This window comes from Clavelina lepadiformis, chromosome 5, assembly GCF_947623445.1.
Source record: "Clavelina lepadiformis chromosome 5, kaClaLepa1.1, whole genome shotgun sequence".
In the NCBI taxonomy this organism is placed as follows: domain Eukaryota; kingdom Metazoa; phylum Chordata; class Ascidiacea; order Aplousobranchia; family Clavelinidae; genus Clavelina; species Clavelina lepadiformis.
The window spans coordinates 9,269,442-9,289,905 of NC_135244.1; the positions used below are offsets into that span (position 1 = coordinate 9,269,442).

The 20,464-nt window shown below is 37.0% G+C and overlaps 2 protein-coding genes across 2 annotated transcripts in view; both read left to right on the forward strand.

The window, feature by feature from the left end:
* LOC143459480 (uncharacterized) overlaps positions 1-7,633 on the forward strand; it is a 48,804-nt gene extending 41,171 nt beyond the window's left edge. Inside the window, exons 127-151 of the mRNA XM_076956662.1 lie at positions 117-272; positions 390-545; positions 620-775; positions 885-1,040; positions 1,188-1,334; positions 1,470-1,625; positions 1,829-1,984; positions 2,087-2,245; positions 2,352-2,507; positions 2,866-3,021; positions 3,090-3,245; positions 3,380-3,535; positions 3,603-3,761; positions 3,834-3,989; positions 4,057-4,215; positions 4,294-4,449; positions 4,563-4,725; positions 4,852-5,043; positions 5,339-5,475; positions 5,600-5,816; positions 6,027-6,238; positions 6,354-6,518; positions 6,670-6,751; positions 6,854-6,988; positions 7,096-7,633. Of these exons, the coding sequence (XP_076812777.1) occupies positions 117-272; positions 390-545; positions 620-775; positions 885-1,040; positions 1,188-1,334; positions 1,470-1,625; positions 1,829-1,984; positions 2,087-2,245; positions 2,352-2,507; positions 2,866-3,021; positions 3,090-3,245; positions 3,380-3,535; positions 3,603-3,761; positions 3,834-3,989; positions 4,057-4,215; positions 4,294-4,449; positions 4,563-4,725; positions 4,852-5,043; positions 5,339-5,475; positions 5,600-5,816; positions 6,027-6,238; positions 6,354-6,518; positions 6,670-6,751; positions 6,854-6,988; positions 7,096-7,328 (4,032 nt within the window). The 3' untranslated portion in view covers positions 7,329-7,633. The remainder of the gene's footprint in view (positions 1-116; positions 273-389; positions 546-619; positions 776-884; positions 1,041-1,187; positions 1,335-1,469; positions 1,626-1,828; positions 1,985-2,086; positions 2,246-2,351; positions 2,508-2,865; positions 3,022-3,089; positions 3,246-3,379; positions 3,536-3,602; positions 3,762-3,833; positions 3,990-4,056; positions 4,216-4,293; positions 4,450-4,562; positions 4,726-4,851; positions 5,044-5,338; positions 5,476-5,599; positions 5,817-6,026; positions 6,239-6,353; positions 6,519-6,669; positions 6,752-6,853; positions 6,989-7,095) is intronic.
* A 2,717-nt stretch (positions 7,634-10,350) lies between these two features.
* Positions 10,351-17,238, forward strand: LOC143459546 (coadhesin-like). Its single transcript, XM_076956758.1, has 15 exons — positions 10,351-10,431; positions 12,492-12,725; positions 12,876-13,037; positions 13,216-13,371; positions 13,793-13,948; positions 14,122-14,277; positions 14,428-14,593; positions 14,765-14,956; positions 15,063-15,199; positions 15,315-15,531; positions 15,658-15,866; positions 15,947-16,105; positions 16,233-16,314; positions 16,570-16,704; positions 16,814-17,238. The coding sequence occupies exons 1-15, from the start codon at positions 10,351-10,353 to the stop codon at positions 17,029-17,031; spliced, it is 2,460 nt and encodes an 819-aa protein (XP_076812873.1). The 3' UTR covers positions 17,032-17,238.
* The last annotated feature ends 3,226 nt before the right edge of the window (positions 17,239-20,464 follow it).

The following is a 20,464-nucleotide window of genomic DNA, read 5'->3' on the forward strand; positions in this document are numbered from 1 at the left end:
GCAGTTTACATTTATTATACAAGGGATATTTCGTGCAAGAAAATACTGTTAGTTGTTACACTGTCAAGTGAAATATGCGTTATGTTAACCCTTCCTAAAAATTTTGATGTTGCTAGGCATGTCCATTCTTTGATGAATGGAGTCCATGGACATCTTGTACAAAATCATGTGGGTCTGGAACTTTCTATAGAACCAGAAGATGTTCCTATGGCACGGTTGGTGACGAAGGTTGTATTGGCGATACAAGAGAAGACGGTACTTGTAATGAACAAGTAAGTAAATTACCACATGTACTGTTGCGTATTAGACAAAATCACAGCCTTTAGTTTTATTTTTTAACTATTAGCGTTTTAATCGAAAAATAGCAATTCATTTCATTTCTTGCTCAGGTATGCCCAACCTGGTCAGCTTGGGGATCTTGGACTGATTGCAGTGCAACCTGCGGTCCTGGTGTCTACAGTCACACCCGAGTTTGCATCGGTGGCGAAGCCGGTGAGCTTGGTTGCGTAGGATATCCTGAAGAAGAGGCTTCTTGCCAGCTCGAGGTATATTCAGCACTTCATTTATGGTTAGATAAAGGTTGACTTTTTTGTCTTTTACATTGCATTTATGTATACAGCCATGCGCTTACTGGTCAACATGGGGTAAGTACGGACGATGTTCTGAATCGTGTGCTGGTGGCAGCACAGTGCGAGAACGTTTCTGTATCAACGGAGAAGCTGGTGATCCAGGCTGTGAAGGAAATATTCGTGAAAGCTCAAGTTGTAATACTCAGGTACCAACCTCTGCTGAAATCCTGAATGATTTTTGTAGAAAATAAGAAACAAAGTAGGAATAATGGAATATACATGTCACATTTAAATTGTAATGATGCCACTCTTTAGAATTGTCCCACTTGGGCTGGATGGGGCGCTTGGACTTCATGCTCTCACACTTGTGGCGGTGGAAGGAGGTCGCACAGAAGAACTTGCTTGTTTGGTGCAGCTGGATTCGCTGGATGCTTCGGACCACTTGAGGAAACTGAACCTTGCAATATAGATGTAAGTGGGTTATAATAGTAATTTTGTTTGCTATAACTTGTGATTGCTTTAACCAGACGCTTAACTTAAATAATTCTCCAAATGGCTTTTCAAACATTTTCCATTAACAAAGTCATATGTAAACTAACAAAATACATGTTCAACTAGCCATGCCAAACCTGGGGACCTTGGGGACCATGGTCAACTTGCAGTGTGTCATGTGCTGGTGGTAATCAAACCAGAATACGTGAATGCGACGGCGAACAAGGAACGTGTATTGGGCAAGACAGTGCACAAAGAGGATGCAACTTCCAAGTAAATTTTATTTGTTTGTTGAGAGTTCAGGGTAAATGTTAATAACTGGATTGTTCATGAGGTTTATCCACAATCTTAGACATTTAAAAAAAGTCATACAACATGCTGTGAAATGCCTTTTTTTGCTTCATCCAGTCTTGTCCATTCTGGTCACCTTGGGGAGGATTTGGATCTTGCAGTGTTTCCTGCGGTGGTGGAGTAAGGTCACATACAAGACAATGCATTGGAGGTGAAGTTGGTCAGATTGGTTGCATTGGTCCAATTCGAGAAAGTGATGACTGCAATTCACAAGTAAGTGATTTCGATGTAATATTCTGAACGGTTTTGATTGAATGTGCGACGTGAAGCGACATAAGCAGTGGAAGCTATTACACGTGATGATTTTAAGCAAACGTTGCATGTTTTTATTGACTACGAGCAAATAGCAACACTAAATTTATCGTTAACTCCTTTACTCATCATGAAAAGTAATTTCAAATGCAATCATTTCACAGAACTGCCCGCGATGGTCACCATGGGGAATATACTCAAGCTGTTCAGTAACATGTGGCGGAGGCTTCAGGAGAAGACAACGTTTCTGTGTTGATGGTATTCAAGGAGAAGACGGTTGCACTGGTGAAGCATCTGAAACAGATAGTTGCCAGACTCAGGTACATTTGTCTTACAGTTTGTGTTTGCTATTATATTTATGATACAAACTTGGTCGGATACGCTGGTCGAAAAACACACTTTTAAATCAAATAAACATTTAGAACTGCCCACGTTGGTCAACTTGGGGCCCGTTTGGTGACTGCTCAGCAAGTTGCGGAAACGGCGTACAGGTTCGTGAAAGGACATGCATTGGCGGGACAATTGGTGTTCCTGGATGCGACGATGGTCCTGCTAGTGAAGTCGGAAGTTGTGCTGTAGGAGTGAGTAAATCGGAGTTCATTAATTTTAGATTTCTGTATTTACAGCAACAGTTTTAAATTGCTTCTGTGATGTAATGATTTGACATAATGGAACGTTTTTTCTTAGCTGTGTCCATCGTGGACGGAATGGGGAACCTGGGGAGGTTGTTCTGACACCTGTGGCGGCGGTAGAAGGACACGAACAAGGAGGTGCAATAACGGCGAACCTGGACAGAATGGCTGTATTGGCGGAACAGAGCAAAGTCAAGATTGCAATACTGAGGTAAATTTTATCACAAGTAATTTTAAAATACAGTTTTGTTCACAAGAATAATTTTATATAAGCACATGTATACTTATAATTTTTTTCAACTTGCTTCTTGTATGTTTGATTTAGTGGCCGTACTAACCACCATTCATCTATATTATTTGGTTACATTATTCTTCCACGTTTTAAGCCTTTTGGACTTTGCTACTTTTTAGCGCGTATTGTTTGCTGCTTGACTTGTTAGTTGTTATTTTGTTTCGTTGTAATGGTTAGTATTTTATTTTTTGTTCTCCCATGGACAGTTCCCAAAAATTAACAATGCAATACGAAAATGTACAGCATAACATTTTACTAAAAAATGATAAAAAAACAGGATTGCCCATTCTTTGGACCATGGAGCCAGTTTACGCCGTGCGGAGTTACTTGTGGTGGCGGAAGGTCTTCAAGAAGACGTGTTTGCTTTAATGGAGAAGTGGGAGACATTGGGTGTCAAGGCCCTGAAGTTGAGGATGTCATTTGTAATTCTCAGGTTGGTTGTTAAGATTTAAATTTGCCAGTTTCCTTCACAACCCCACTTACTTGCTAATTTTTTTGAAGAACTGTCCCCGGTGGGGTGACTGGACTCCCTGGACAGTTTGCTCTGCAACATGTAATAGTGGAAGACGAACCCATACCCGACAGTGTATAAACGGGGAGGTTGGTCAATTTGGTTGCGAAGGAGTCACTCGGGAGCAACAAGATTGCAACACCCAGGTATATTAAAAAATTGCCAAACTACACCAACGAGCATACCTCAAACGCTGATTATAATCATAGTGACTATTTGGCGACGTTGCTCAATCTTTTTGCAAATGTTGAGCAGTATCCTAAATCAAAGTTGTTTACAGACTTGTCCATCGTGGTCTGACTGGACTTCGTGGACTGACTGTTCATTATCATGCGGTAGCGGTAGCTACAGCAGAACACGAGGGTGTGTCAATGGAGAAGTGGGACAAATAGGCTGCGACGGTGATTCTGTCGAAGTTGGAGTTTGCAATGATTTCGTATGTTAAGAAGTTAATGATTGTATCAGCTGGTTGTACGCAAAATTTACAAGAAAATTTATAACAGCTATGTCCGTTCTTTGACACTTGGGAAAGTTGGACAGTTTGCTCTTCAACTTGTGGTAATGGACGTCGATCGCGACGTCGTACTTGCATAAGAGATACAAGGAGACAAACGGATGTTTGTGCAGGCGTTGAATCGGAATCTGATCTTTGTAATTCGCAGGTAAATACAAAACCGATATACTTGCTCTTTTTGCAAATGTTGAGCAGTATCCTAAATCAAAGTTGTTTACAGACTTGTCCATCGTGGTCTGACTGGACTTCGTGGACTGGCTGTTCATTATCATGCGGTAGCGGTAGCTACAGCAGAACACGAGGGTGTGTCAATGGAGAAGTGGGACAAATAGGCTGCGACGGTGATTCTGTCGAAGTTGGAGTTTGCAATGATTTCGTATGTTAAGAAGTTAATGATTGTATCAGCTGGTTGTACGCAAAATTTACAAGAAAATTTATAACAGCTATGTCCGTTCTTTGACACTTGGGAAAGTTGGACGGTTTGCTCTTCAACTTGTGGTAATGGACGTCGATCGCGACGACGTACTTGCATAAGAGATACAAGGAGACGAACGGATGTTTGTGCAGGCGTTGAATCGGAATCTGATCTTTGTAATTCGCAGGTAAATACAAAACCGATATACTTGCATTGGTCGAAAAAAGCTGCTGTTGTTAAGGTACGCTTTTATTGAAATTTGCAGAATTGTCCTTTCTGGAGTCAATGGCGTTCTTGGAGCGAATGTCAAGCATCATGTGATGGTGGATTGAGGTCAAGATCGAGAGAGTGCGTCAACGGCGTACCAGGAGTCATTGGCTGTGATGGAAACGTTGACGATTTCGGTAGCTGTAACACCGAGGTATTTAAAAGCACCATTTGACATTGCGTGTATAGATACCAAAACTTTTCTTAATTTGGTTAAAGCAGTATAGATTTAGGGTAGATATCATAACAATTGTTAATGTTTTTCAGCCGTGTGCTCGTTGGTCAGAATGGGGACCATACAGCCCGTGCACTGCAACTTGTAATCGCGGTACTCAGACTCGAAGAAGAAATTGTCTCTTTAATGAAAACGGCACCGGTTGCCCCGGCACATCATCGGAGACGATAGTGTGCGCAACAAACCCATGCCTACGTAAGACTTCTTATTGGATTATAACTTGCTGATTGAATTTTTAAATTCGCCATGAAGTATGGAAATGTATTACTAGTTATTGTTATTCAACAACGTTTGCTTTAATTTTGTTTGTATTCGTTCCAGGATGTTCGCCGGACTACGAACAAACAGGATTTCAGTTTGGCTTCGTCGTATGCTCGGATAACAACAATGTTGGATCTAGTTGCACGTTCTCGTGCCGACCGAATTATCAGATAGTTGGTCGCTCCACAATAACTTGCCAAGAAAGACGAACAGGAACTGCTGTTTGGAACCAGGAACCTCCTGTATGCCAAGGTAAGTGAATTAATTTTGTTATTGGGTTTGCAATGCGTTATTACTTTTCCTATTAGATAATATCTGCAAAACATACTTCAAATTTGCCATAGATACGAAAAATGTAGGCAAACATTTCTGTTTTCACTTTTACCATTCTAAAGTGAAATTCAAGATGTTTGTTAACATGCCTCATTCGGAACTAGAAGTTCTAACCTCCAAGAATTTCAACATAAAGTTTAAGATCTCATTTGGGCTAATGACTGATATTTGAAAATTGATCAGTATCAACTGCAAACGTGCTTGTTTTCTACAGAAAAATGCACAGATCAGGTCGACGCCGTTTTTGTTATCGACAGCTCTTCTAGTATCGGTGCGGACAACTTCGTAACCATACAACGTTTCTTGGTTTCACTTGTCAGGAGTTTTAGAGTAGGACCAGATGCCGCGCAGGTAGAGACGCACTTTTATAAATGATTCAATGTTTGTCAATTTTAACCCGTATGAAATAATTAAATTATAACTTATATGAATCATACCCTTATAGTTGAAAATTTCTTTCTTCTTTGCAATTTAGTTTGGCGCCATCCGTTACAATCGTTTTGTCGATCATCTTTGGAATTTGAACGATTATCCGACACAAGATGAACTGGTTATTGCGATTCAAAATGTTAGATACGATGGAGCTGGAACTCTTACGGGACAGGCTTTGAACTATACCAGGGAAAATCTCTTTTTGCCTGGAACCGGAAGACGCCGAGGAGTCGCCAAGATTGTGGTTGTTCTTACAGACGGTATACAACATAATACCATATGTAACTTATATCATAGATCATAGCAACTGCTACGACTCTTTTAATGGTTAGTTTAAGTTGGAAATGAAGTGAAATGCAAATGGCATTATTATTATATAGAATTATGAAAAAATTAGTGCTGTGTTGATTCTTGTGTTTGAACAAAATCAAATTTTCCATATTCCAATTCCTATTTCATTTGTCTTACAGGTATCGCTTTTGATGATGTCGTCATACCTTCTCGATTATTAAAGGAAGACAATACTCTAGTGGTTGCTGTCGGTATTGGAAGAGTCGATATCAATCAAATTAACGAAATTGCTTCAGATCCAGACAGTGACTTTGCCACGACTGTAACAGATTTTGACTCTCTTAATCGCATTGTAAGAACCATCACACAGCAGATCCGACTCTGTCAGGAGGTAAAGTTACTCTGAAACTAACTACATCTGGTCAAGATGACTAAACAGCCTAAATGCGCTTTAAAAATGTGTTCGATAAGTTTTCTTAGTGTCTGATTTTCTCTTATGCTGTCAGGTTGAACAAAATATTACCATAACGACCTGTCCTGATGAACCGGTGATCGATGTTATTTTCATTGTTGATGGTTCTTCTAGTATTGGCCGGGAAAACTTTAATTTAGTAACACAATTCGTAACTAGAGTTATTGAAAGCTTCCAAGTTGGAGAAGACATGACACAGGTACAACAAAAAAGCTATACAAAATGGTTATACCGAAATTGGGTGTTCTTAAAGTAAATAGATCTATATGTTTATATGAAGTAAATTTTATTTGCTTTAACAGTTCAATCGGGAAATAATTGATGTAATTAATTTACTTTTTATGATGCAGATCGGATACATACGTTATAATGGAAATGTCGATGAAAGATTCCAACTCAATACCTACAACACCGCCCAAAGTGTCATTGCAGGTATATTTATTCCAAAAAACAGAAATGACAGTAAACTGAAAGTGAAATTTTAAAATAATAAGTTTTCGTATTACCTTGATCTCAAAACTATTTATGCTGCAGCTGTTGAAGAAGTGCCTTATGAAGGCTCTGGCACGCGCACGGGCGCAGCAATCACTTTTGCGGCAAATAACGCATTGAGGGCAAGTGCCGGCAGGCGTCCAGGTGTACCGGCTGTTGCTATCGTAATTACTGATGGTGAGTGAAGCAATTCTTAGTAATATTAGGCGGAACAATTTAAGCAGACTATTTTACGCGACGTTATAATGAGAATAAACATCGTAATTTTAATTTGTGTTTTGAAGGTCGTGCACAGGACAATGTGGTAGCAGGGTCCGAGGCTTTGCAACGTGCCGCACAGGTAATCGCAATTGGCGTTCAAGGTGCTGACATCGAAGAGCTGCAAGTCATTGCAACTGACCCGGATGATCAGAATGTGTTCAACGTTTCCGATTTCGACGCTCTTCTAGGATTAATCGATATGATTAGCGCGACAGTCTGCTTCTTGGGTCGTGAAGGATTCGCTGACTCACCTTGATTGTTTTTATGGAATGAACGTGATTAAGTTTGCTTAATTTAACCTCAGCTTTAATACTGCTTCGCAACTTGCGCTAATTGCCGCCGTTCATTTTGTACATTTTTTAACCTGCTTTAAAACGCAATCATGAAATATTATTTAGTCATCATGATTTTTTTCACTTTGTGATTGTAAAACATTCGATTAGAGACGCGAGCTTTGCATTCAACCATATCCATGACAACTTGTGTATAATCAATGTTTTTGCCAAGCCTATGCCCAATTATTTCTTGAAATAATATTGCTAAAATAAAATTTTAACCTCATATGTATGTAATCAACTTTTAACACAATACCGAATCCTGTATTCCTGGTCGTATGAGATGCGAAAGCATAATGTAATGCTGAACATAGTTTAATTGAGTTCATTGACAAAATCGGGTAAAGTGCTATACTTACCACCTAATGAATGAATTCTCATGCAAACGCATGGCGGTATGACAAAGTAATTCTTCGATACTCGATTTTGACTTTGGCTTACATTTGTAACATAATATACGTCTACTTACTGAAGTAAAGGCAAAGGTTTAATAATCACATCCAAATCATTGATGGATCTGCGTTTTTACATTCCAAACGAAATCGCTGTTACCACGTGCAAAAGTGAGTTAGGTCGCGATGGTATATAACTATATAGTATATAGTTATACAGTAGACTCTATATACTCCATAACACTTTAAGAGTGATTATTTCATCGTATGGGAGAATTAAGATTATTTCATCGTTAGGTTGGGAGAATGGGTATATGCAAAATGTTGATTTTAGCTATTTAAGGTTTTATCGGTGTAAGATTTAGATTAGAAGGTTAGGTTTAGGTTGCCGTGTTGTAACATTGAAGTTAGGTTGTTTTGTCATTCTGAGTTTCTTATAATGATGAATCATGTCAGCTGAGCACTAAGCAGTCGGCACACACAAGATAAGATTCTGCTGTTTTAAAATCAATCAGCAAAATGGGTTAAATTTAGACGTGCATCAACTGGTCCCATTCGGCAAGAAGCTCTTTCGAAAGCGGCCGTTATTTAACTTATAACCTACTATTATAACTAGCTTTGTTATTAGTATTAACTTATAACTAGTTGATGGTAATCGCATTAAAATATGTAACTATAAATTAAAAATCTCAAGTTTCAAGTGACAACCTTGTAAATTAACTTATGAATCAAATTCTATAATTTTTCATTTTCAAAATCAATTTAACCACGAGAAAGGGTACAAACAAACACAAATAATTAATTCCTTCAGTCGGGTGCTGCAAAGTTTTAAGTAAAATAATCTTAATTACACTGTATTAAGGGCGTCCGGTGCTGAAAGCCACAAGGGTAAATCTCGAAACGCACTTTTCACCTCAGAAAGCTTTTCTCTAAAGCTAAATCCAATTGTATATAGGCTATGTATTGTCTCGAGTTTGCAGTGAGTTCCAGCTCCTAGTGCAATTCTTACGTCTCACTAACTTTTTTTCATTCGATAACAAGAATTCGTGGCTGCATTTAGTTAAGTTATGTATTTGAATTCTATAGTTCTTGTTTATCTTTACCCTCTAATTATAAGGTATGTCAGTAGTGACTCTAAATCAGGGGTGTCCAACCTTTTTGGCCAAAGGGCCACATGCGATTTACGAATGATTGCGCAGGCCACTTGAGTGTTTACTGCTAATTTCTACTTAAAACCCTCACACCAAAATTCTAATATTAGAAATACGTGTTATCCTCTTTTACAATTATAAGAACAATAAACATACCAAGATATAGTAAATTCAACAAAGTTTTTACTACACATCGACATTTCAATGTGAAGTTTGGCACTGTTTTTCTCTAACAAGTTTGGCAATATTCGGTGAGATGGACGATGTAGCAATGCGAAGCGAGTTTTCCATATGGCTGTCAGAAATTAGTAAACAAACAATAAATGCCAATTTCTCAGAATGTAAGTTCGCCATGAATCACGTAGGCGATTCTGTTGATAATATAAAACAAGTCATTTCGACAAATATACCGCTCGGGCCACTCAGAACTTTCCCGCGGGTCACGGGTTGGACACCCCTGCTCTAAATCCTTGATCAACTTTTTTCTTTTTAAAATCTAAAGTTTGCGTTGCGGATGGTCAAACAAGTTAAACTAAGTTACCGTGCTTGAAACTTCATAAGTCATCGTTTGGGACATTTTTTTAATCGAATATTATCAAAAGTGTATGTAAGTTTAACCCTTATAATGCTTTATAATGATAACGGTATATTATAACATAGGTTTTTCATGATGTCGTTTCTTCTAAACACATGAACACCTACGTGATTTAGATAGTCAAAACACTGAACTTAACATAGTCGTTACCAACTAATCGCTATTACCTTAAATATATAAGATCGTTTGACATGGGTTTGTGAGGTATCGCATGTGTTTAGCTTTTTTCAATAAAAAAAACAACTAAACTCTATACTGCTAACAGATGAAACCACCCAAAATGACAAAGAATAATTATTTTGATGGTTTTTAGTAGACAAGTGGTTTTAAACGAAACAATGCAACATAAATCTTATAATTTGTAATAGAAAGACATTTGCTGAACATCGTGTAACACCAACAAGTATTGTGCCTACTGCCTATGGGCGTTACTTTGATTGTTGTGGTTTACGTCAACTCCCCTTACATTGACGGGAAAGTTTATTTTGCTCATCACAACATTTTATTGTTTTATCGATGACGCCTCTGGGGTTTGCATTGTTTATATGCTTGTTAGAAGTAATTGACTTTCTAATGTATTCAGTTTTGTGGACGAGCAAATACAAAAATTAGTTGTCATTTTTTTCTACCTACTCGAAAAATTCGTATTAAAAGTTGGTATACTTCTAGATGAATTGAAATCTTCCTGAAGGTTTAGCGATAATTGGGAACAAACCAAATTGCCCCAATAAGTATTGTATTTACTTAGTCAGCCATTTTAGCAACGAACAGTTTCCGAATTATAGATGAAGGCTTCTAAATAGGGATGTGCCGTGAGGAAGATTATTCGGGTTCGTGCGAACCCGAATATCGTGAAGGTCGACCCGAACGAATCCGGAATCTATTCGTATTAGAACGAAACAATAAAATTTCCTCCAAAAGTTATCAAGTCTCGCTTCTAAAATGATGTAATCGATAAACAAATCGCTTTCTTTCGAAAAATAGTGTTTAAAAAACGATCGAAAAAGCAAAATCGTTAGGAAAACGACCTTCATTGTAAGTACTGCTGACTCTAGTTTAGCATTTTCGGGAAACTAGATCATCATTTTTTACGAAAGTCAGTAAATTTATAAGTAATATTGTGTTCGGGTTCGCCATTGTTGGTATTCATGTTCTCCCGAATCTTATATAAAAGCGATATTCGGCGAATCTATTCGGGTTTGGGTTCGTATCGGCCCATCCCTACTTCTAACTACAGGTGCGTCACATGAGAAGGTTTGGTGTCAAAAAAATAAAACTCAAAACGGCTGTGTTAAGTATTACTGCTTAAAGATTTATAAGAAGAATAGCATATTTTCATACATACATCTTATTTGTATTTCACATAATTTAGTTTATAGGAACAAGAATTTGTGTGTGTTTTATAAATCGTGTTTATATTTTGTGGTTTAATTTTAACTACAAACAAGTTACAAATAAAGTTTATTGGTCCATATAAAATCAAACGTTTTTGACGTTTTGGTTACAAAATTGTTAATACATAGGTTATTTTACAGGTATTTTGGACCGCTTCGCCATATTCTTTTTTATATATGAATTAGGAATTATATACGTATGTTCTTTAATACCTTTGTTTTCACAGCATGCTATGTTATATTTGCTAATCTTGAGCAGCTAACATATTTATTTGCTTTACGATGTTTGAATGATAGTGGTAGCGACTTTAATATAACGTATTACACATATGTTTTATTTCAACTATACTAACGATATTATAAACGACTAAATTAAATATTTTTCATTTTATATTTTGTAAGCATACAGTAAGTTTTATATACGCTGATGATGTATATTAGTATGCGGTAAAAATGCAACCTAATAGATATCCTACTTTTAGCCTATTTATAATTTTGCAGTCGCAGTTTTTTCCAGTTGGCTAAGTGTATCATTAATTGCCATTTGCTGGTAGACATACAGTACCTAATCACTTTTAAATTAACGTTCAACTTCTATACGGATATTTTTAGCATTTATTGTACTAACGTGTTTAGGCTATATTATCAAGTAATGTTTTTCTTTGCAAACCAACAGTGTTTATTTTGTACTATTTAAATATTTATTTGATTAACCATTCTTATTATTTCTTACAGCAACTCATTATTATTTTGCTAACATTTTTTTCCTTTTTTAGAAGAGGAAACTTTTTACATTTATAATTATCTTTTAATCTTTGTTATCTTATTATCTTATCTCTACCAACAGTGTTTATTTTGTACTATTTAAATATTTATTTGATTAACCATTCTTATTATTTCTTACAGCAACTCATTATGATTTTGCTAACATTTTTTTCCTTTTTTAGAAGAGGAAACTTTTTACATTTATAATTATCTTTTAATCTTTGTTATCTTATTATCTTATCTCTACCAACAGTGTTTATTTTGTACTATTTAAATATTTATTTGATTAACCATTCTTATTATTTCTTACAGCAACTCAATATGATTTTGCTAACATTTTTTTCGTTTTTTAGAAGAGGAAACTTTTTACATTTATAATTATCTTAACTTTTTTATTAAAACTAACTTGCGCTTAGTTAAGCCTACCCTAAATTTGTGACTATACTTATTTAATTTAAACTATATAATATTACAATATCTTTTTATTCTTTAACCAAACGTGTATTGCAGGTTAACCTTTTGTATTTTTATTTTTAACCTTTTTATTTTTCAGGCATTAACCTCAATATTTTAACCAAATATTATTAACAACTTACTTGGTCTACAGTTGGAACATTTAATTAAATTTCTTATCAATTATTAAAGTTTTATATCAATATTAGTACAATACAATATATCAATATCATTAAGTTTGGTTTCGAATATTGAGTTTTATAATCAAATTCTGGTTTGTTTATTTTAATTTCATGATCAAAAATAGGCATTTTTGGTTTAGTAGCTATAAGAGTTATACCCTTGTCACGTTTATCAGATTTATAAGTTATTAATATTTTATTGGATTTTTAATCTATCTCTTTCTTTCCAGGAATGTTCATCTTGGGGGGAGTGGTCGTCATGGAGCGTTTGCAGTGCAACTTGCGGCGTTGGAGTGAGGTCCCACGTGAGAAAATGTATAAATGGAACCGTCGGAGACAAAGGGTGTCAGGGCAGCCCCGCTCAACTAGAAACTTGTGAAAGTGAAGTAAGAATACTATCAGTCGTACTTCAATGCATTTCCAAATAATTTACAAACCAAAGATGCCGTGAGAAACTCGTAAAGAGCTTTATTTCAGTCAAAACTTTTACGTCACTCTAGTTTGTATATTGTACACGTCGTAATTTCACTTTTTAGAATGGCCCTTGCAAATCGTGGTCAACCTGGCAACAATGGTCCGATTGTACTGCTACGTGTTCCGGTGGGTTAAAAATAAGGTCAAGAACTTGTTTGAACGGTTCCTCAGGTGACGTTGGTTGTACCGGCAATGAGACCGATTCCCTTGCTTGCAATAAACAGGTTGGCATTTTTATGTTTTATCTAAATGTTCATTTATCAAGATTGTTGAGTACAAACAAAGTTTATTTTATAAAAGTTCAAAGTTTGAGTTAGAAAAAAGTTGGGAGCATTGGTATTGAAGTGAGTAATTAATTCTTTATTACCATGGTCATCCATTTCACATAACCACTTTTTCTAGCCTTGCACGTACTGGGCTCAGTGGAGCGAAAATAAATTGTGTTCCGTTACTTGTGGCGGAGGATTTGTTGTACGAGAAAGGTCGTGTGTGAATGGTGACACTGGTGAGCTTGGTTGCGAAGGAAGTGCCCAAGAACCTTCAGAATGTAACACCCAGGTAGCAATAAATGGGCAAATGGCATCAAGTGTTTTAACATACAACATGCAGTTAGTGTTTTGACGTTTCATGAGCTTCTTTGTGGTGATATTTATGACTCTGTTTTTAGAAAGTTCAGCTTATAACATTAGAAATTTTCCGTTTAATAAACACCCCGAACAAAGTCCTTCGGGTTTTGCGTTTTTTTTGTGTCGGTTAGCTATGCCTGAGCTTGTGGTTTATTATGTTGTAAACAACGATATAAAAAAGCATATGGCCTTTATCTTCCCCAGCACAAATAGATAACAGCAAGAAAACGATGCGCTATAATGAAACGCGTCTTAAAAATAAAACCAAACGGATATGCTCAAGGTGGCATAACTTGAACTAATTTGGGGCTTGTAAGTGAAAAAACGCCTGCCATAGCATATCATTTTCCAAGGAATGTCCTGGATGGAGTTATTGGTCGACTTGGACGGAATGTTCACTTTCTTGTGGATCAGGCAAACGTACCCACAGCAGGCAATGCATCGATGGGGAAGTTGGGAATGTGGGTTGTGAAGGAAACGATTTTGAAGAACAAGATTGCAATACAAAGGTATTGATTTAACAAAATACATTGTACATTTCAAAATATTATAAAAATGTAGTGGTAACGCTTACGTGGCGATGAATGTTGGTATGTATAATGACATTACAAGCAAATTATATATAAGTTATATATCCCCATCAACAACTCCAGTATACTAGATATTTACTTTTATTGAATAGAATTGCTCAACATGGGGAGACTGGAGCAGTTGGACCTCTTGCTCAGTTTCTTGTGATGATGGAATTCTAAGCAGATTAAGGCAATGTATTAATGGATCAATTGGAGACGGTGGCTGTTTAGGAAATTCTGTTGAAAATTCAACATGTAATACGAAGGTTAGGTGCATTTCATTTATATAGAGTTGTTTTAGAAATAACACAAAACAAGATGGAAATGTTTCATTATACACCAACCTGTTTGGTTTATTTCCTTCGTACGTCATATTCTTGTTATTAGTGTCATATCAATCTGTTTTCCACCGACAGCCATGTCCTCAATTTTCCTCATGGGGACTGTATAGCCCATGTTCAGCAACGTGTAATGGTGGAATTCAAAGTCGAAATAGAACATGCCGTCATGACAATTCCGATGGCACTGGTTGCCAAGGTTCAACATCTGAGATAATTCCGTGTGGAACTAAACCATGCTTAGGTCAGATCAGAATCTACCAGCAGCAAGAACTATATTAGTTAACTAGGCTGTAATTGGCTAAATGTTGGAAGCTAGATGCTCGTTCTTGCAAAACCTGCTTTAAATTGCACATCTGCATTACCTAGAAAGTTTTTTATTTTCATAAACAATTTATTTTGTTTTGCGTGATAGAGTGCTTACCGAATCAGCAGGAAATAGGATTTCAATTCGGTTCTGTTGCGTGTTCGAACGAGACCAAAGTCGGTTCTATCTGCATTTTCACATGCCAGCCAGGTTACCTTAATGTTGGGAGCTCAGAGTTGGAATGTTTGGAAAAAAATAGTACTACCGCACTATGGGATGGAGAACCGCCAGACTGCCAAGGTATAGGTCAACATTCAAAAAACAGTCATTTTATGGTCATAATTTAATAGATTTATCGCCATTCATAAGAAAGTCATGTGAAGCTTGTGTCTTTTGCACAATTCAGCAAAATGCACTGACTTGGTCGACGTCGTCTTTGTTATCGATAGTTCTTCCAGCATCAGAAGTAACAACTTTAAAATAATCCAACGCTTTCTCGTTTCATTGGTTCAGCAGTTTAGAGTAGGAATGAATGCTACCAAAGTGAGCACAATTTTTATAAACGAAATGTAGTAGATGTATATTTGCTTAATGTGTATTTTCAAATGCAAGAATAAAAATGCCAAACGTCTTGTTATAATCGCCAAATTTATATTAGTTCGGCGCAATCCGTTACAATCGACATGTCGATCATCTGTGGAATTTGAAAGATAATCCGACTACAGAAGACGTTATTAACGCCATTGAAAACATTCCGTATGACGGATCTGGTACCCTAACCGGAAAAGCACTCAACTACACGAGAGAAAACCTATTCCTTCCCGAAACAGGAAGAAGAAGGGGTGTTGCCAAGGTTGTGGTAGTTATTACGGACGGTAAGATTGTTGTGGTAGGTATGCAGTATAGTTTTACTCTTGTTGAGTTCATGACACAAGTAATATAGAGAGTAATTATATTGCAAAAATACGACGAAAAATTCATCTGATACATCCTTTGCGCAGGAAAATCTTTTGACGATATTGTGACACCATCTCAACTGCTGAAGCAAGACAACACCTTTATCGTTGTGCTCGGAATAGGTCGAGTGGACTCTAATCAAATTAGTCAAATTGCTTCGGAACCCAAACTTGATTTCGCAACCATTGTCGAAGATTTTTCTTCTCTAAACCAAAATCTTAACAAGGTTGCTTCTCAAATTAGGCTTTGCCAGGTATGTGGTATTAAAAGCATACGAAGAAAAAAATAGCTTCATTAAACGATAAATCAAAATTCATATGTTTTCTTTTCCAGGGAAGCCAAAATATCACACTTTGCTCATCAAGCACTGTTATGGATGTGTTATTTATCGTGGATGGATCGTCAAGTATTGGAACAAAGAATTTCGAAATTGTGAAAAACTTTGTTATAAGTTTAATCGAAGTCTTCAAAGTTGGAAACGATACAACTCAAGTAAATATGTTCATTGTAGTAACTAATGTTACTTAGCTAAAAAACGATTCCTAAGCTGTTGATTTTTGTTGATTTTTGTTGATTCACTATACAGAATATCGAATAGTTTTTTTTTCTTGTTACATAGATCGGGTATATCCGTTACAACGCGGTAGTTGATGAAAGATTTCAGTTAGGAGAATATAATAACACCGAAGACGTTTTAGAAGGTGGGTTATAAATTCGATTTATAAACTTTATGACCTTTATGACTATAGTAGTTGTAACTTATCGTCTGTAGGTATGGGTCCATACATTGAAAACATTCTTTTAATAAAGCATCCAAAACCATTTGGCAAATAATAGTTGTGATACACTAAATTTAGGGCCGGAATGTTTGAATAAATACTGCATTAAAATGATTTGACGTTTAATGATATTGTGCAGTTTCAAAATTATACAACCACTTTTTTGTTTGCTGTCAGCCGTTCGACGAGTGCCATACAGAGGACAAGGAACTCGTACGGGTCAGGCAATCACGTACGCCGCAAATAATGCTCTAAGCGCTACAGCAGGAAAGAGACCGGGGGTGCCAGCTATTGCTATATTAATTACAGATGGTACGTCATGGTACCACGGAGTCAAACGACTTACAAACTCAATTATGAAATTTGCCCGTGTATTACTAGCATTCTGTTGCCAAATTTTTAGTGAAGATATTTTTTTCAGGACGTTCTCAAGATAGCGTATTTAGTGGTGCTCAACTTTTAAGAAATAAAGCCAAGGTGATAGCAGTTGGTGTCAAGGGCGCTGCTATCCAAGACCTTGATATGATTGCGACGGATCCAGACATTCAAAACGTGTTCATCGTTAACGATTTTGCTTCCCTCCTTGGTCAGGTTGACAGCATCAGTTCCACTGCTTGCTACCTCAGTCGTAATGGTTAAGTCCGCCCTTCTATCACTGACGATGACAATTTTTATCGCATGTACTTGAACAACTTCTACATATGCCTGTTTAACGTATATGTTGAAATGTTTTGGTAATGAATTGATAGGGTATCATGTGAACTTATAAAGAAACCGAACGCTTTCGGATATAGTGCCGGTTTTCAGTGGTGTTTTCATGGTGAAATACACATGTTTAATGAATTATACATGTTTGACATCAGGCAGTTGAAGTAGCCTACAAACTGGTTTTATGAATTTTAGCAAGAAAATTAAGCTGACAACTTAAATCGACATAAGAATATTTTCTTTGTACTGTATAGTTTAAAACTCGGTTAAAGATGTTCAATCCAACAAAGTACGGTTTGCCCAGAAAAGCATCGAGGAAGGAACTATTTCTGTTCAGTTTTTCTCATGGACATGCATTTATTTACTTGACCTGAAAATTGCAAGCATCTGTGTATGTGGTAGATAGTTTTAGCTTTGTTTACAAAGCTTATTCCTAATATAAGTTATAAGTCATCTTTGAAGTAAAATGTCTGCAAAATTTTAAGCTTTAGTTATTCAAACAAATAAGTAAAGCTGGCTGTGTTGTAGTCACCACTCACAACTAGTTTAGAGTGTTTGCAAAACTGAAAGACGTGTTTCTAAAAACACTGCACAAAAATTATTATGCAATTTGCTAAAAACTTTTACCAGCTTAATCTGGTGAATCTACTCTGAAAAATCCATGCCGAAAAATCTAGCCCTCCTATAAAACCAAGTTCATCTAAAATTTATCCGAGAAAAAGTTTTAAGCTATTGCGGGATGGTAAACAATTGAACAGTTAACTTCATCTTGATGTGGCCAGGTCATAAGAAGACATGACAGAGAGAAGCGGCGGATGGTGGTTTGTTTTCGTAGGCCTATAATTATATAAGCGAAAGCGATATGATTTCACTTTTGACGGTAACTGATAAACACAATACGAACATACAATCTACGACTAGTAAGTTACGAAATAACAATTTTTAAACGTCACATAAAATTTGAAAAAAGCAAATGTAGACTTAAGGCAATAATGTGAAGAAGTTAGTTGGTGCGTAGCTCACATAGTAAATAAATTGGCAGATTGCCTCTTGGCAAGTTCGGGGATCGCAATATCCAGCACCTCCATCTGCGGCTTAGTTTATGCTGGTTTTGCTTTTTTATTCCTTTGGCTGCGATTTCATCTTTTTTGTGTATTTTGTTTGGCTGCGAACAAAGAAATCAAACCACTGATAGCCATGTCGCGGCAACATCGCTGATCATGATGTGTTTCTTACTCATTCTACCTTTGTTGGCGCCACAGACGGTTGAATTCTGTTGCAGGAAAGGAGACCAAAGAACCTTAATACACGTTATAGGCAGTAGTGAGATTCATATATTTTAACATCAGGTTCTATCATTAGCAGCATGCCATATTGACCCGGGACCGATATAAAATAAGCTTGTACATACGCTTGTTAACAACCGATTGGCGGAGTTCATTGAAATTCCAAGAATCGGTTCGCAGTTCGCACGAATCGGTGCTTCTCGAGTCCATTTCCAAAAGGTACTCTGATAGATGTCTCGTAAACGGATGTCAGGTTAACTCCTTTCAAATCAACCCAATTTTTACACCTAATGCAAAATTGCACAACTGAATTGGGCTATCTCCGTTTTTGTTCACTATTTGGCTCACACTTTATCAATTTTAATAAAATTAACAATTTTGGATTTGGTAGAAATTCCTCTTTCGGTCGATCGCATTGATTCTTGCAACAATTCAATGCAATGTCATATTTGGATGGCTAAACTAATCCAAAACTTGTTTTCAAAACAAGTTAAAACTTTGTAGCACAAGCAAGAATGGGTCACACGGAGGGTCAGGGTGGGCTTTTTACATATGCTTGTCTGGTTAGAGTTGATTAGCCGAGTATATATAGAGATATTATAATTTTGTTAAAGACTGGAATGTAGTTCTGATGTTTTGATCTGGCGTCTGACTGACGCCAACCAACAGGGATTCCCCTTTTTTCTCACAATATTTTTATTATTCACAATATTCTGCAATCTCATGACATCACAGATAAGATTGATGTCATGAGATTGAGATTAACAAAAGACTGATTAACAAGACTAATAGTTCTTAAAATTGCTGGAGGTACCAAACTATTAGGGATGTGCCAAACCGAAAAAGATTTATATTTGTGAGAAAACAGAAAATAAATTTTAACATTTGTGCGAATCCGAATTGAATTCAGATCTGCACAATATGCTCATTGCACTTGGTCAAACTTTCTGATGAGCAGGAAATCATGCTTAAAGCCAGACTTGAATTTAGGGCCTTTCCGTCGAACATCGGTCTGTGGTCCATGGCAGCTGCACACCCTAGATCAGGGGTCGGCAACGTACGGCCCGCGGGCCGGATCCGGCCCGCCAAGCAAAATCATCCGGCCCGCAGCATTTTTGCAAATTGTAGTTATTTCCGTATTTTACGGACCATAAGGCGCACCCGATTATAAGGCGCACTGTCAATAAATTGCTTTGTATAGTTTTTTGTTCATACAATAGGCGCACCGGGCTATAGAGCGCAACGTATTTTAAGGAGTATGGGTTACCGTATAAAGTTCATTAAACAAAAATGCTCATTATATGGCGCACTCAGAATACTCCCCCGCACGTGGTAATTGTTTTGTTGCGCGTCCGTTTTTTTCCAATCCATTCCTTTCTGCACTGCTTGCGCACAAGACGTGAGTTCGATTAAAGCCTTGAACTAAGAAGGTCGTGTCTTTTTCTTTTCAATATATGAGCGAAGCTAGCATACAACTGAAGCAGCAGCCTTCTGAGTCAGGAGTCAGCAACCGAACAACACACCAGCGTTAACCTTCGCCATATATTCTTATAGTCCGTAAAATACGTTTTGTGCTTTCTTCAGATAACGTAGGGCAGGGGTTCCCAACCTTTTTATGTTCTCGTACCACTTAGCCACCACAGATTGTCAACACGTACCACTATTTTCAAAACAACTAATTTAATCCAATATTAAATTAGAACAATAACAAATACAGTCGAACAACTATTTTTGTCAATGAAGCTCGCCAAGAGCAAGTTGAGAACACAACTTACTGATGACCACTTGCAAGATTTTATGGTTCTCGCCTCATCCAACCTACCACCTGACCTTCCGAAACTTTCTAGCACGAAACAACATCAAATATCACATTAATGTTGTGCTGTCAATAAAAGTACTTGGTGCTTTCGTTATGAATTGTTGCTATTTTTCTTAGGATTAATCCATGTAGGCCTAGCTAAATTTGGAGATAATCTGATAAGAACGCCCTGATTCGCCAATTTTAACAACAGTATGAAAAGTGAAGGAAACGGAAGTGCAAATGGAAAATTTGTACGGCCCGTTGACACCTGCACAGT